Source organism: Alosa sapidissima, chromosome 18 (genome assembly GCF_018492685.1).
Source record: "Alosa sapidissima isolate fAloSap1 chromosome 18, fAloSap1.pri, whole genome shotgun sequence".
In the NCBI taxonomy this organism is placed as follows: Eukaryota; Metazoa; Chordata; class Actinopteri; order Clupeiformes; family Clupeidae; genus Alosa; species Alosa sapidissima.
In genome coordinates this window covers 15,917,980-15,932,979 of record NC_055974.1, presented here as the reverse complement: position 1 = coordinate 15,932,979, position 15,000 = coordinate 15,917,980, and the positions used below count along the sequence as shown (strand labels likewise).

Sequence of the window (15,000 nt, the reverse complement as noted above, 5' to 3'; positions counted from 1 at the left end):
AGGTGTGTGTGTGCGCATGTGTGTGCGCGCGTGTGTGTGCGCGTGTGTGTGTCTCGGTGTGTGTGTGTGTGTGTGTTGCACGCATGTGGTGTGTGTGTGTGTTGCACGCATGTGGTGTGTGTGTGTGTGTGTGTGTGTGTGTGTGTGTGTGTGTGTGTGTGTGTGTGTGTGTGTACCGGAGTTTGGGTTTGGGGGTGCTGAGGATGCTGTCGGTCTCCTCCATCTCGGGGCCGCTGTCGCTGGGGTTGTAGAGCTCCAGGCTGTCGTAGAGCTCGTCCAGATCCTCCTCCACCTCCTGGATCTGCTCATGGGACACGTGCTCCAGACCAAAGCCCACCTGCCAGCACACACACACAAATCACACAAATACACAGTTACACCACTACACACCAATATAAATGAACGAACGCACGCACGCACGCACGCACGCATCTATCTATTCATGTACACACACAGACACACGCACACACACACACGCACACACATGCACACACACACACACACACACAATTCTACACTAATAAATCTACCCACATAGGTCCCCACATGCACCCACACCGTAATTGTACGTACGTAATACGCACGCACGCACGCACGCACACACACACACACACACACACACTTATACATCTATCTATCTATCTATCTATTCATGTACACACACAGACACACACACACACACACACACGCGCGCACACACGCACGCACACACGCACGCACACACACACACCTGATACCAAAGCCTGCATCCCTATACCATCCCTTGTATACACTTGCTGTAGGACATTCCCTCACAGGCAGAGCCTGACTGACTCAGGAGGTTCCAGGGCTGTAGCCAGTCAGCTGAGCAGATAAGAGGAACCACTAACCAGAGGGACTGCGTGAGTGTGTGTGTGTGTGTGGGGGGGGCTCCTGTGGAACACCTACTAGAGCAGTGGTTCTCAACCTTTTTTGAGCAAACGCCCCCCTGACTTTACTTTGATCCTCTGCCCCCCCCCCACACACACACACACAATTAAAAAAAAAAAAAAACTACAACCCTGTAGGCCACCACTCACACTCATGCTATATTGCTTAAATAAAAAAAACGAGCCCATTTCAGTGCTGTTTTGGTTTCTTCTGGAATTATAAGAAAATGTGTGAGATGGCCTCTTTTATTGCCAGAATTACCAGAGACTCACAGTGAACGGTAAGCCAGACTTGGCATTTAATAAAGCAATATTATAAGACGCCACCAACCTGGGGCTGGGGCTGGGGGACATGAGTCCGGGCTGGGGGACATGAGTCCGGGCGTGAACTGCACTGTATGACCACTGAGCATAGATAACCAGTAATATGTAGCTGGGACGGTAGAGGGGTTAGAAACCCATGAATGAAAATAGCCTATTTATTTCAGGTAGCCTATTTCTGCACCAAAAATATGTGAAAACCATGAAAGTTTAAAATGTAAAAAAAAAAAAAAAAAAAAAACTCAAGTCGCCAGCGCCCCCCTAGGTTGTACGAACGCCCCCGTTGAGAAACCCTATACTAGAGCAACCTGTGCTGTGAATACTGACTGAGGAAGGTGCTCACCCAGAGACCGAATGTATATGCTGTATAATCAGGGACCGAATATGCTGTATAATCAGAGACCGAATGTATATGCTGTATATTCAGAGACCGAATGTATGTGCTGTATATTCAGAGACCGAATGTATGTGCTGTATAATCAGAGACCGAATGTATGTGCTGTATATTCAGAGACAGAATGTATATTCTATGCAGATGGGGCAGCAGTGTTCTAAAGGACTGTAGTGAGCAGTTGTGGGGGTCTGTGGGGGTCTGTGGGGGTCTGTGGGGGGTACTAAGGAGAAACACGCGCATGCATGCGTACCTACACACACGCATACCTACACACACACGCATGCATACAGTACGTACCTACACACAGATGCAAGCACGCATACATGCATGCATTCACACACGCAATGAGAAGAGAAAGCTGGCATGGTAGTGGCTCTGGGATATGTTCAAAACGACCACAGGATTCAGCACATGCTTGTACTGACCCATTAGTAACACAACCATATGACACACAGTATGCATGGCATACAGGAAATGGATAACCATTTTTCCTTGTTCCAAACGTATATGAGCACACACACACACACACACACACACACACACACACACACACAGATGTGTGTAGACTATGAATATTTAAACAGAGTTTAGAGCAAACAGCAAGCCATCTGGACATGACACCAGTAAAGTCATTGTCATGCAATGCTACACACGCACGTGTGCACACACACACACACACACTTGCTTGGACATACGTAAACACTTGTGCGCGCACGCACACACACACACACACTCAAAACACTCAAACACACACACACACACACACAGAAGTCAAACACACACCCACACACTCCATATGGTGTTGAGATTTTGCTTGCCTTGCAGGAAGATAGAGAGAAATAAAAGGATATATAAAAGAGAGAGAGAGGGGGGGGAGAAAGAAGAAGAGATAAAGAGAGAATAATTGGGCCTTTTTAGATAAGGGGAAAGAAAGCTCTCACCTCATCCGGGACTTTGAACCTCTTCAACAAAGCCACAAACTTCTGCTTGATGTTGGGTTGCTGGAGACAAAGAGAGATAACGAGTCAGTGAGAAGAGAGAGATAAGAAGAACAAAGACGGGAAAAGGAGGGGAAAAAAGACAGGCATAAAGGGAGCGATGGAGAGAAAGACAGGGAAAGAGGGACAGAGGATGCTATGGAGAAACAGACGTCAGAGTTTACTTGGGCTTTCTGATGGAGAAAATGAATGACCTGAAAATGACCTGACATGGTGCGCGTGCATGTGTGTGTGTGTGTGTGTGAGTGAGAGAGAGATGTGAACAACCAGAGGTCTGCTTGAGTTGCTGCCAAGTTCAACGTGTGCACGCACGCAAGCACACACACACACACACACACACCCCAATTAAACACACAGTTGACACACTGCCCTTGTCAAGTCACATCAGAGACTTACCTTGTCTTGTGAGTGAAAATAGTGTAAATATCTGTGTGTGTGTGTGTGTGTGTGAGTGTGAGCGTGCGTGTGTGTGTGTGTTTTCTAGAGAGCACAGGGGGACATATGAGTCACTTTGACAGATGATTATTAAGACAGGGAGAGAAGGCAAAAGAGAGAGCGAGAGAGAGATAGAGAGAGACAGAGAGAAAGAGAGAGAGAGACCGAGAGAGAGACGGCAGACATTAAGACAATGAGACAGATGGACAAATGTGTCTGTGTCTGTGCCTCTGTCTGTGTCTCTGTCTGTGCATCTGTGGGTCTGTGCCTCTTACTCTGGTTATGGAGGCGTTGGGCGTCAGCTTGCGCCGTGGCTTTTTCTTTCTCACCTCATCCTCCTCGTCAAAGAGATACTGCAACACACATACAAGGACACACAGAGAAATTCATTACACACACACACACACACACACACACAACCTAGTATTCCCCATGACACAAACACACAACCTAGCACATCCCATCACACAAGTACACACACACACACACACACACACACACACAACCTAGTATACCCTATCTCTCTCGCACACACACACACACGCACACACACACACCTGTCCATGGACGGGATCATCGCTGCCCTCTGGTTCCGAGGAGAAGCTGTCCTCCTCCTCCTCTGAATAGTTATCAATGTCAGGAGAGCGATCTGCCAGCAGAGAAAGAGTGACAGAGTGATGGACAGAGAGAGAGAGAGAGAGAGAGAGAGTGAGGGGGAGAATGTAAGAGATGGGAACAAAGGTTAGCAGTGCAGCTTTGCAAACCACAGAGTAACAGAGGCAATTACTGTACAAGAACTGAGCACAGACACAATTCCCTCAAGACTCCAACCATCAACAGACAGACAAACAGACAGACAGACAGACCTTTTACTTCTATTTGTTTATCTCTCTTGTTGCAGTTTTACTCCCTGCTCTGTGGTCTGCATACCAATCAGTAAAACAGTGATCTGCTGAAACTTAACCTCCCCCTTCTTCTCTCTCGGCCTGTCCTGTTTATTTCGGTCCTTCTCCAAAAAGCCTTGTCCCCCTCTCCTCTCCTCCCTTTCCCCATCCTCCCCTCTCCCCCAACCCCACTCTTCTCCTCCCTCTCCCCCCACTCCTCTCCTCTCCCCCACTCTTCTCCTCCCTCTCCTCTCCTCTCCTCTCCTCTCCTCTCCTCTCCCCCTCTTCTCTCCTCTCCTTCCCTCTCCTCTCCTCTCCTCTCCTCTCCCCTCCCCCCTTCGTCTCCTCTCCCCCCTTCGTCTCCTCTCCTCTCCTCTCCTCTCCCCTCCCCTCCCCCCTTCGTCTCCTCTCCCCCCTTCGTCTCCTCTCCTCTCCTCTCCTCTCCTCTCTTCTCCTCTCAAAAGGACACCATATCCTCTTATTTCCCATCTTCTCTCTTCCCTCCTTCAATTTCAACCCCTGTTCATCTGGGTACAGTACATCTCCCTGTGTTCTCAGACTTGGGCTTAGATGGGTCGATAGGCTGGCTCAAGAGAGAGAGGTGATGGGCACTTCTGCCAATGCAGGAACACACACACAACACACACACACACTCACATCCACACACACAAGCCCTTTCATATGGTTTGTCAGCAGTGTTATCTTGGCACACACACACACACACACACACGGACACACACAAAACTGTCGATAAGGGTTACCGGCAGTGTTCTGCTGACATCCCCCCCCACACACACACATCCTTGATAAGGCCCTTGAACACACACACACACACAGGTGCACACACACAGGTGTGCACACAAACTCTCTCTCTCTCTCTCACCGGACGTCTTGGCTCTGGGTTGGTCGATGGGCTGACTGGACAGGCTGTAGACGCGCACCTCCGCCACAGGCACTGAGGCCTCCTTCAGCTGGCTGTGGAGCCCCAGAACCTGGGCCCCTTCAGTGGGGTGCTGCATCACCTGAGGGAGAGAAGATGAGGAGGGAGGAGAGGGGAAGGGAGGTGAGGGAATGAGAGGAGAGGAGAGGAGAGGGGAAGGGAGGTGAGGGAATGAGAGGAGAGGAGAGGAGAGGAGAGAGGAAGGGAGGGAATGAGAGGGGAGGAGAGGAGAGGAGAGAGGAAGGGAGGGAATGAGAGGGGAGGAGAGGAGAGGAGAGGGGAGAGGGGAGAGGGGAGAGGGAGAGGGAGAGGGAGAGAAGAGGAAAAAAGCCTTTTAAAAAACATTTTAAGGAATCAATGTTAGCCAGATCAGCCAGTTTATAAATCATTATTTCCTTTACAGACCCAACTGCTTTCTCCACACCCAGCATTTCTCCCGGAGCCAAGCTACACTGTCGGTGTGCTGAGAGAGTGTACTCCACCATATCCATAAATTAGACTAGGAATTTGAAAATGGTGACCATGTCCATGTGGGAGAGAATGGAAGAGAAAAGTAGGAGGGGAAAAAAGGAAGGATGAAGGGAGACAGTTGGAGAGGGAGAGAGGGGATGTAATCCTCTTTTATGAAGTCAGTAACTGGCACCATTAAAACTCACACAAGCCTCACAATGTCAGTTTAAACTAAGAAAGAAAAATATAGCAATATGTTACTTAGGGCAAGGGTGGGAGGGAAAGAGAGAGAATGAGTGAGAGATAAAGAGAGAGAGAGACAGAGAGAGCGAGAGAAAGGGAAGGAGGGGGTTGGATCAGTAAATGGGAGAGGTAGAGAAACAAAAGATAAAGAGGAATGAAATGGATAGAAGGAGGGAGAGAGACAGAAAGATGAGAGAGACAGACAGAGAGAGAGGAGGAAGAGAGAGGGAGTGAGAGTTAAAGAATGCAGGGGATGAAATATGAAATTTTAAAAACGCAGTTCACTCCTCATTCCTCTTGAAGCGATGAATGAAGATTACTGCCTTACAACTCCCATGCAAGAGACAAACAGCACATCAACGCTCCACACAGAAAATATGACGGCTCAGATGCTGTGAGAAGCCTCATTAATAACAAAGAATGAAGCACAATAGCATACTAGCATACTGCCTCAGAGCCTGCCGGACAATATTTCACACTTCTCCTCCATATTTCAACAAACACACAAACACATTTCTCTCGCCACTTCTGCAAAACAACTTTGTTGTTGGTGTTGGTGTGTGTCTTGGGGTGTGTGTGTGTGTGTGTGTGTGTGTGTGTGTGTGAGTGAGTGAGAAGGAAACAAAGAGAGAGGCAATGATAAGGCATTTTTCATTTGATTCATTTGAGTGAATAACTGGATTTGTTTTCCAGCTACGGTTTCATTACAGTTATCTAGAACAAATTGTCCTCCCGTTGCTGAATGCCATATCTGCAAACCCTGGGCAAATGTGTACAGACGGAGAAAAGGAGGGGAAACATGAGAGAAGGAAAGATAGAAACAGAGACAGACACAGACAGAGAGAGAGAGAGAGAGAGAGAGAGAGAGAGAGAAAGAGATGAAAACTAAGACGGAAAATAATAGCCTGGAAGCAAGAGGGAGTCATGCTTTTTAGGAGTACTAACAGAATTATAACAACTCTGTGCTTCTGAGAAAATGCAGAAGTTCAAGATTTAAATTGAATTCTTAAATAATGTGATCCAATAGCCAACAGTACATTCCTATTCTTAGTGCTTTTTCGATCCATTTTTCTAGCGAGACTGGCAAAGGAAACATTTTCTTATGAGGATGATAATAATGATGATGATGATGATGGCAATGGAGGAAGGTGAAGATGAAGACAATGAGAATGAAGAGTGATCTTTGCATCTGACAGTATGCAGCATGAATGCCAAGCTACTTTGATTCTCCTACATAAATGCATGTCGATGCTCCAAACCTAATAGGAAGAATAAACAGGCAGACCAATAGATATGTACAGAGGTACACAATCACACACAAACACACACACACATACACACACACACACGTCATGTGTACAGAGTGAGTATGACAGACCTCGGCCATGTTGATGAGGCCCAGTGCTAATGTCTTGTAGCCCAGGATGGTGCGGTTCTTGTAGCGCTTGCGGCGCTGCAGCATGATCTGCAGCTTGTTAGCGTCGCGCTTCAGGAAGTGGGGGTACTGCAGGGGGAGACACACAGTCAAACCATTAGCAAGATAGCTAGATAGCAAGATCACCTCATTACAAATGACAGGACGAGCGTGTTAGCATGCTAACACATCACGCCATTAGAGCACATTTGGTGAGCGTGCTTCCATGCTAACACACAAGATGAGTGTCCAGAGAACACACAGTGTCTGACATCAGACTCATTATTATTTGCTATTTGCCATTTTTGTCATGTCCCTGTATGATACACAGCAGTTCACAATTACCTACAATGAAGGACTCCTCTATACAATCTATGCGCATGAATAATATCATATTTGTGCCTTCCTGTTTTTATGTGTAAAGCCATATTTGAACCTCTGTGCGTTTATATGTGTGCGGGCATGTGTGAATATGTTTGTGAGTAGTGCAGAGGTAGAGGTGGAGTGGAGTATGTAGATGTCAGGGGACATGCTGTTATGGATCAGTCAATAGTGTAGCATGTGTGAAAATGTGTGTGGAGGCTCAGAGCGGGAAGGAGAGCTGGAGGTCATCCATATAATGAGGTGTAAAGTAGATGTGCGAGTGAGGGAGAGGGAGTGTGTGTGTGTGTGTGTGTGTGTGTGTGTGTGTGTGTGTGTGTGTGTGTGTGTGTGTGTGTACCTGCAAAGAGAAAGTGAGCTGCAGGTCTGTCTCGGTAAGCCCAGCCGAAGACAGCAGGATCTCATTGGAGCGTAAAATGCGTTTCGATCCCTGAGAGAGAGAGAGAGAAAGACAAGAAAGAGAGAGAAGGAACGACAGAAACAAAGAGGAGGAAGATAATTTAGCTGTAAGTCATTTGTAAAAATCATGCCTCGCCCATTAATTATTCACACTATGAGACAATCTGAAAATGAAAACACATTAACTAGAAGAACATTTAGCTTTTATAGTGGCATATTAAAAATGCATTTCTGTTTTCATTTAAGTGACGTTACTATTTAAATGTTAGTGGTGTAAGTAATACAAATGTTGACCTGGTCTGTCTGGTCTGTCGACCAGCTTAGTCCAGCAGACCGCAGCGATAGAAGTCACCTGACTAGTGTTGCATCCTGACTGAATTGCATTATCCTTATGGGTTATCCTTATAGAGCTGGGTTTCTGTCAGTGGAATGGCGAGATACTGTTGCCTCTTTAAAAACGAAGATGAGCAGAATAGGCAAACTTGGGCAAAGGGCGTGCCCATTCAAGATACATTTATATTTATTAATTTATTAGACGCTTTTATCCAAAGCTACTTATAAAAATGAGAAGTAACATTCAAGCTACACAAGGTGGTGCAGGACAAGAGGAACAGGACAAAAAAACAGTTATTGAAGGAAAAGTGTGTGGACTCTTTCATCGAGAATATGGGAACTGAAAATAGTCTGTATGTTTGGTATGAGTTGGTCTGGATAGACCCAGATAGTTATGGAATGAAGGAGAGATGGAGAGAATACAGAAATGATTGTGTCATGGCCTTTAGAATGAAAGAAAGATGAACTGAGAGGGAGAGGTGGGCAGACTTTTGGAATCGTCCAGAATCACATATGGGGAAATCCCCGTCACCATTTTGGTGAGTATTGTAAAGGGCATGGAGTGTGACCTCCTGACACACGCACGCACGCACAGAGAGAATAACATGCAGACAGACAGAGACAGAGATAGAGATCAAAGTGTGATTCCTGTTGACACGCCAACGCCTCCAACTGCTTTGACATGACACACTCATCCACTCAAGAGTCCTCTCTCTCTCTCTCTCTCTCACACACACACACACACACACACACACACACACACACACACACACACACACACAGGAGTAAAATATAGGTTGAGGGTGGTGAGAGGGGGAAAAGCAGAAGAGCAAGTCAAGGCAGAGGACTAAGGGTGCATTCTCACTGGGTCCCGGCCGGATATAACTGGGTACCCGGGTGCGATTACTCCCCCCTAGTCCTGACCCAGCTGGTCTCTGTTCACATTGCATTTTTGTTTGTGGACCTGGGTCTGTTTATGTCATAAACACTAGCTTCTTTTTACCAATATCGCTTGGCAACATCGAGAGAGAGGGAGAGAGTGTGTGTGTGTGTGTGTGTGTGTGTATGTGTGTGTGTGTGTGAGTGAGTGAGTGAGTGAGTGTGTGTGTGTGTGTGTGTGTGTGAGTGAGTGAGTGAGTGAGTGAGTGAGTGAGTGAGTGAGTGAGTGAGTGTGTGTGTGTGTATATGTGTTTGTGTGTGAGTGAGTGAGTGAGTGAGTGAGTGAGCGAGTGAGTGTGTGTGTGAGTGTGTGTGTGAGTGAGTGAGTGAGTGTGTGTATAGAGGAGAAATTGTACAGAAAAAAAGAGAAGTGACAGGGAGGAAGAGAAGAGAAAGGAAGGAAGAAACAGACAGAGAGACAGAAACAGAGAAAGGGATAGAGAGAGATAGAGGAAGTGATGGAGAGAGAGACAGAGAAAGAGTGTGTGACGTCTGTCTGTACCTGGAGTTTGACAGCGATGACCACAGACGTCAGGTCCTTGTCCAACTCCTTCAGCATCACCAGCTTCTTCAGAGTCAGGTTGAACAACCTGTGCACAGACAGACAGACAGGCACACACACACACATACATGTTATTAGTCAAATTCATATAAAGCTCCTTCGAAGATTAAAAGGACATACCTCTCAAATTATACAGGCAATATCTTTCAATAGAGAATTATTAATCATCAAAATGACAAACAGTTCTGCATGAACCAGCCATTACATCCTACACTAAAATGAGTCGTAGTTTGCATTTGATAAACGTTTGTTTAGTGAATTCTTCTATGGAGGAAGGCTATTCTGACATCCTGCAAAGACATTAAAGCAGAATCTCTCCAAGAACTCACAAGTTCAATGGATGCAAGAATTGTGAAGGTGATATCAATTAAGGGGTCCTATGTTATTGTACATGTTACATGTAACTTGGCCTGTTAAGATGTTTTTGATTGAAATTACTTTTGATTTCATTTATATGACCTCCTAAAGCTGCAAATTCAACAAATGACCATTATTAGTTCTTTACAACCCATCAAATGTCTTGAAACTCTGTTATGCATAATAATTTGGAACAGTGCATTTTGAGTTTTTTATTTAAAAAAAAAAAAAAAAAAAAACTGTTTTAATGTTTGTTCAATAAAATTCGAATTATACTCTAACGGTTGATGACTTGAAAATTATACTGACTGTCGTTTGCAGCAACTATTTAGGAAAATGTTGTAAGAAATTTCTAGCCTTAAAAACATTTCCATATATGTGTGTGCCGTATATGTTACTAGAGTGTCCTTTTTAACTGTCTGAGTGGACAGAAATTGGGTTGATGAAAGATGTTTTGCATCAGTGGCATTTTCCTCAAGGTGATTGGGCCTAAGTGCTTGTTTGTTGAGATAGAAGAGGCCCCGAGTTGGCGTCGTCATCTCCTTCTAGGGGGGCTGACGCCTTCGTGTGTGTTAGGTCGGCCTTTGGGTAAATGTCACTGATGTCGGTTGTAAGGGGGTTACATCTTTGTATACAATGTTGTGCAGAACAGGTAATGTGCTCATCTTGATGGAGGTGTAATCTGTATGATTGTTCTATTAAGATGTGTGTCTTGTGCGGAGCCTCAGACTGCGTCTGGTAGCCACACGATGTGGGTCTCCAGTGCCATGAATAAAGCTCTCTGAGATTTCTGACTTGACCAATGACCGGCTGAGACTTTGTTCAACTGATTGTTAAAATCCTAGACCAATAAAAATCTGAGAAAAATGTATTTTGCATAATAATTTGGAACGCAGTGTAATGAGTATTCAGTATGGACCCTTTCAAGAGAGTTCCATTATCAGCATCATAGTTGGCCCCACAAGACTTCCTTTTTAACATTCCATATGTTATCTTAATGCAGAGGAAGTAGATTGGGGCCCAAATAGAACGTTCAAGCATTGTTTTTGTTTACCTTGTTGAAAGGGTCTATAATTGTTAATGTGAATGACCATTTGGTTCCTTTCTTGATTATGTTAGCTTGATTGGATGCTTTGTTTTGTGTATATCATTGCTTATTGAATTTCGTTGTTTCTATTTGTTTGTTTGTCTCTGTGAATAGAGGCTGCACAGTGACTAGTAGGCAACTGGGATCAAAGCAGTGTTCCTGACTTCAGCTGTCGTCAGTCGGAGACCTCTGCTCAAGAGGCAGGCATGCACCCACACACACACACACACACACAATCACATGCGTGTGCGCATGCATACACACACTTTCACTCAGCTGTTGTTTTTTTCTTTGCATCACTGAACAGCTTCATACAATATATTCACATCCCCGACCTCACACACACCCACACACAATATATACACATCCCTGACCTCACACATACTATACCATCTTCACACACTCACACTGACAATAAAATACCTTTAAAATGCTTACACAGTACACACATAAGAGGACGTTAGCAAGAGTGCATGTTCACCCACCCACACAACCCCCCACATCTCACACACACACACACACACACACACCACTGTTCCAGGTGGTGTGAAATGTCAGAGGGCCACGTGTGAACCCAGCAGAAGGTCACAATCACTCACTCAATAATTCACCACATGTCCACTCCACTCCTCACAGAGAGATGGACACAAAGAGGAAAGGGGAGGGCAAGAGAGGCAGAGACAGAGAGTGAGAGAGAGAAAGAGAGAGGAAGGAAACGTCAGTCGCACCAGTAACCCCCCCCCCCCCCCCACACACACACACACACACAGATCAAATACTTGTGTTGGTATTATTTTTCAAACGTTCCGTTCCGAACGGTTCAGGTAGGCCTATGTTTAACGTTTTCGTTCTTGCATGCGTTCCGCCACCAACATAACGGAACGCAAAATATCGTTCGTTCTTAAAGTTCCGGCAGTGTTTGGCGGCCTATCAAGTCTATTTTTGTGGACTTTACCTTAGAATAGACGTACTCATTATTTCCCCTTGATTTAGCCTATACCGTAGCTATGCCCAAAAATAATAAATCACAGGCGGCATCCAAAAACATTCAGATGGGCTATCCATCCCATAGCCTACAGACTTACTGTAGGCCTAACCTATGCCTATAAATAATTTCTTATCAAAAATATTTCTGGATACGTGCTAAACTCCTTACCTGGTTTTAGTCTAAGTTTTATCCATATGGAGATCTTCAAAGGCTTGCGCTATAATTCCAACCCTGTTTATAAACGAACCTGTCTGTTGCTGACAAGGCCTATCTCAAATTTCCCGTTTAACTCTTCTACATAGAATAGGCTATAATTGCGCAAACATTTTAAATCCCGACTTTAAAACGACAAGGCGTGGACAGGCAAAATAGGCCATTACGCATAGGCTACAAACAATTTCCAAATCAGTTTCAGTAGCCTACGCTACGAGCTGGCTGGCCTAAGATCCGAAGTGGCAGACGGTTAGGTTACATTACAACAGCAAGACAAAATATACACATTTGGACCAAAGGTCCATTTATTCGTGTTTTTTTTTTCAAACTGCAGAAATCAAATTATTAGGCTGTTATATAGAGAACGAAAAAAAAAACGTTATTAACCGGTTTTGTGGATTTCAGAATAACGTTTCTGTTCCGGAACAGTTGAAGACCATTTTGTTTTTATTTCCGTTTCCGCTCCTCGTAAAATTCCGTTCGTTTTCGGTTTTCGTTCCTTGAACCGGTTCGGAGCCCTGGTATGTATAACACAAGCCCATATCCTCCCATCTGCACATACTGTAACATACAGTGGTCAGCGTTCTTATGTTGATCAATGCATAATGAAAGCATATGTACACCTCTCTCACACACACGTGTACACACACACACACACAAACGCGCACACACACACCTGTGATGAATTGGGGTACGAGCTGCTGTGTGTTGTGTAAGGTGCAGGAGTGAATAGGCGCAAGTCCACAGGCAATAATGCACATGACTGCAGCTCACACACTGGCACTAACAACCCACATCAAAGAGCTTAAAAGACTCCTCTGGACCACATCACACGGGGCCCTTTCGTCCATTAACGCTCAGACACACACACACACAGATACATACACACACACACACAAACACACACACACGCGTACAGATACACACAGAGCAAGCATGTTAAGAGCAGCTTTACTGAGGCGTGTGCATGTATCACCTTGTGACTTCATTTTAAAAAGTTAATGCCTCTATAATTTCAGATACAAACGGTTTCTTCTATAAAGTTGGACAGTGCCCATGTAGCACATTTTTATGGATGAATAAAAACATCCTTTTGACGTTACCGTCATCATTAATATTTAGCCCATCAGCTACAATAACTACCTTCACAAAGTGACTACTGCGGAATACATTGTAATGAATAATTGATTAGTCTACAGAAGAGCATTTTACAACAGACAAAACTGGTTACCTCAGGCCCTCTGTTACTGACTAAGAATGAATAATGACTCAGGTTATGTCGCCAGGGAATGGATGGTCTAACTCACACACACACACACACACACACACACACACACACGACAAGATGGTCTCAGCATCATCAGTGTGATCTCACATCTCCCCGTCCCTGAGGTCCTTCCAAAGCAATTACTCAGCTTACAGCTAGCCATAACCCCCACCCCAACCACCACCACCCCACTTCCAAACTGACCATCACCACAGACGAGCTGTCGCCTCCTGGACTTATAAACGACTCTACCCCCCGGCTTTGCTGCGGGCCTGCAGGGTGTGTGGGGAGAGCAGTGGAGGACAGAGGAGCCAGAGGCAGCCCATCACCCCCAGAGTGTGGCCGCTCTCTCAGGCAGAGATGTCACAGCAGGAACACTTAGCTGGTGCTTATAAATCAACACACATACCCACAAAAGCACACGAACACACACACAATTCCTTTTTTAAGAACTCCTCCTCATCCGTACAGATAAAAACGATCTCTCATTACCACACATTCAAACAAAGTTGCACACATACACAGCATCTCGTTTTAAAAATAGCTGCAGGTAACACACACACACACACACAAATAGGCATAAACAAAAGCAAATGTGTGTGTGTGTTTGTTTATTGTTGAACGGGAGCAGATGGCTGTGTTTATGCTGCTGATAACATCCCGTAATGCTGAGGGACGTGACCTCTGAACCCCACCCCTTTGAAACAGATGCCCGCCTGTCAAACAAATCACAGCTCCAAACAGCCTGAGGGTAGAGCCTGAGCACACACACACAGCCCCGCAACACACACATGCACCACACACACACACACACACACACACACACACACACACAAACAGAGGGAGACAGACAGACACACCCTCATGAACAGACCCTACTATCCTTCACACCCTCATTTGTGAAATCCCCTCAGTCTGCCGCCAAATAACACACACACACACACAAACACAGACCCAGAGAAGAGCCACCTGTTTGTGTCTGCAGCTGAGTCACATTTCCATCTGCTACCACGCCTCACACCATATCCAGAGATGGGAAAACTGGCTTCAGAAAGTCATGCACTACCACATATGACCTACTGTGTGTCCTACCACATACAGTATGCGTTCCTACTATTCAGTAAAAATCAGCTGATTCTTATTAGCTTAACTCGATTAGTGAAATCACCTGGTTTAGGTGCAGAGGTAGAACCAATACATTCTGAAGCCAGATTTTCCCATCTCTGAGCATGTCCTAACTGCATGCTCTGCGACCGAGAAAACATGATGCAGCGGAACAGCATACCTAACGGATTCAGTGTGGGCAGAGAGCATTCAATGCTACGTGAAAGTCGGACATTCGCGCGTAGTCAGGACAAGCTGTCAGCTTGTGTTCCTACAGTGTAGAGGTGTTGTTCTACCCGTTTCTACTGCATGGAGATGTTTTCCTGGTTCTCTTTTTCTCTAGAGTGTAGAGTTGTTGTTCCGAGTCCATTTCTACAGTAGGA

At 45.4% G+C, this 15,000-nt stretch overlaps 1 protein-coding gene across 1 annotated transcript in view; it reads right to left on the bottom strand.

Annotated features, from left to right (window-relative positions):
• Positions 1-15,000, bottom strand: part of LOC121689402 (phosphofurin acidic cluster sorting protein 1-like) — a 54,708-nt gene that overhangs the window by 18,893 nt on the left and 20,815 nt on the right. The window contains 8 exon segments of the mRNA XM_042069184.1: positions 177-337; positions 2,565-2,624; positions 3,332-3,409; positions 3,614-3,705; positions 4,824-4,962; positions 6,952-7,077; positions 7,709-7,798; positions 9,542-9,629. Coding sequence (XP_041925118.1) covers positions 177-337; positions 2,565-2,624; positions 3,332-3,409; positions 3,614-3,705; positions 4,824-4,962; positions 6,952-7,077; positions 7,709-7,798; positions 9,542-9,629 — 834 coding nt within the window.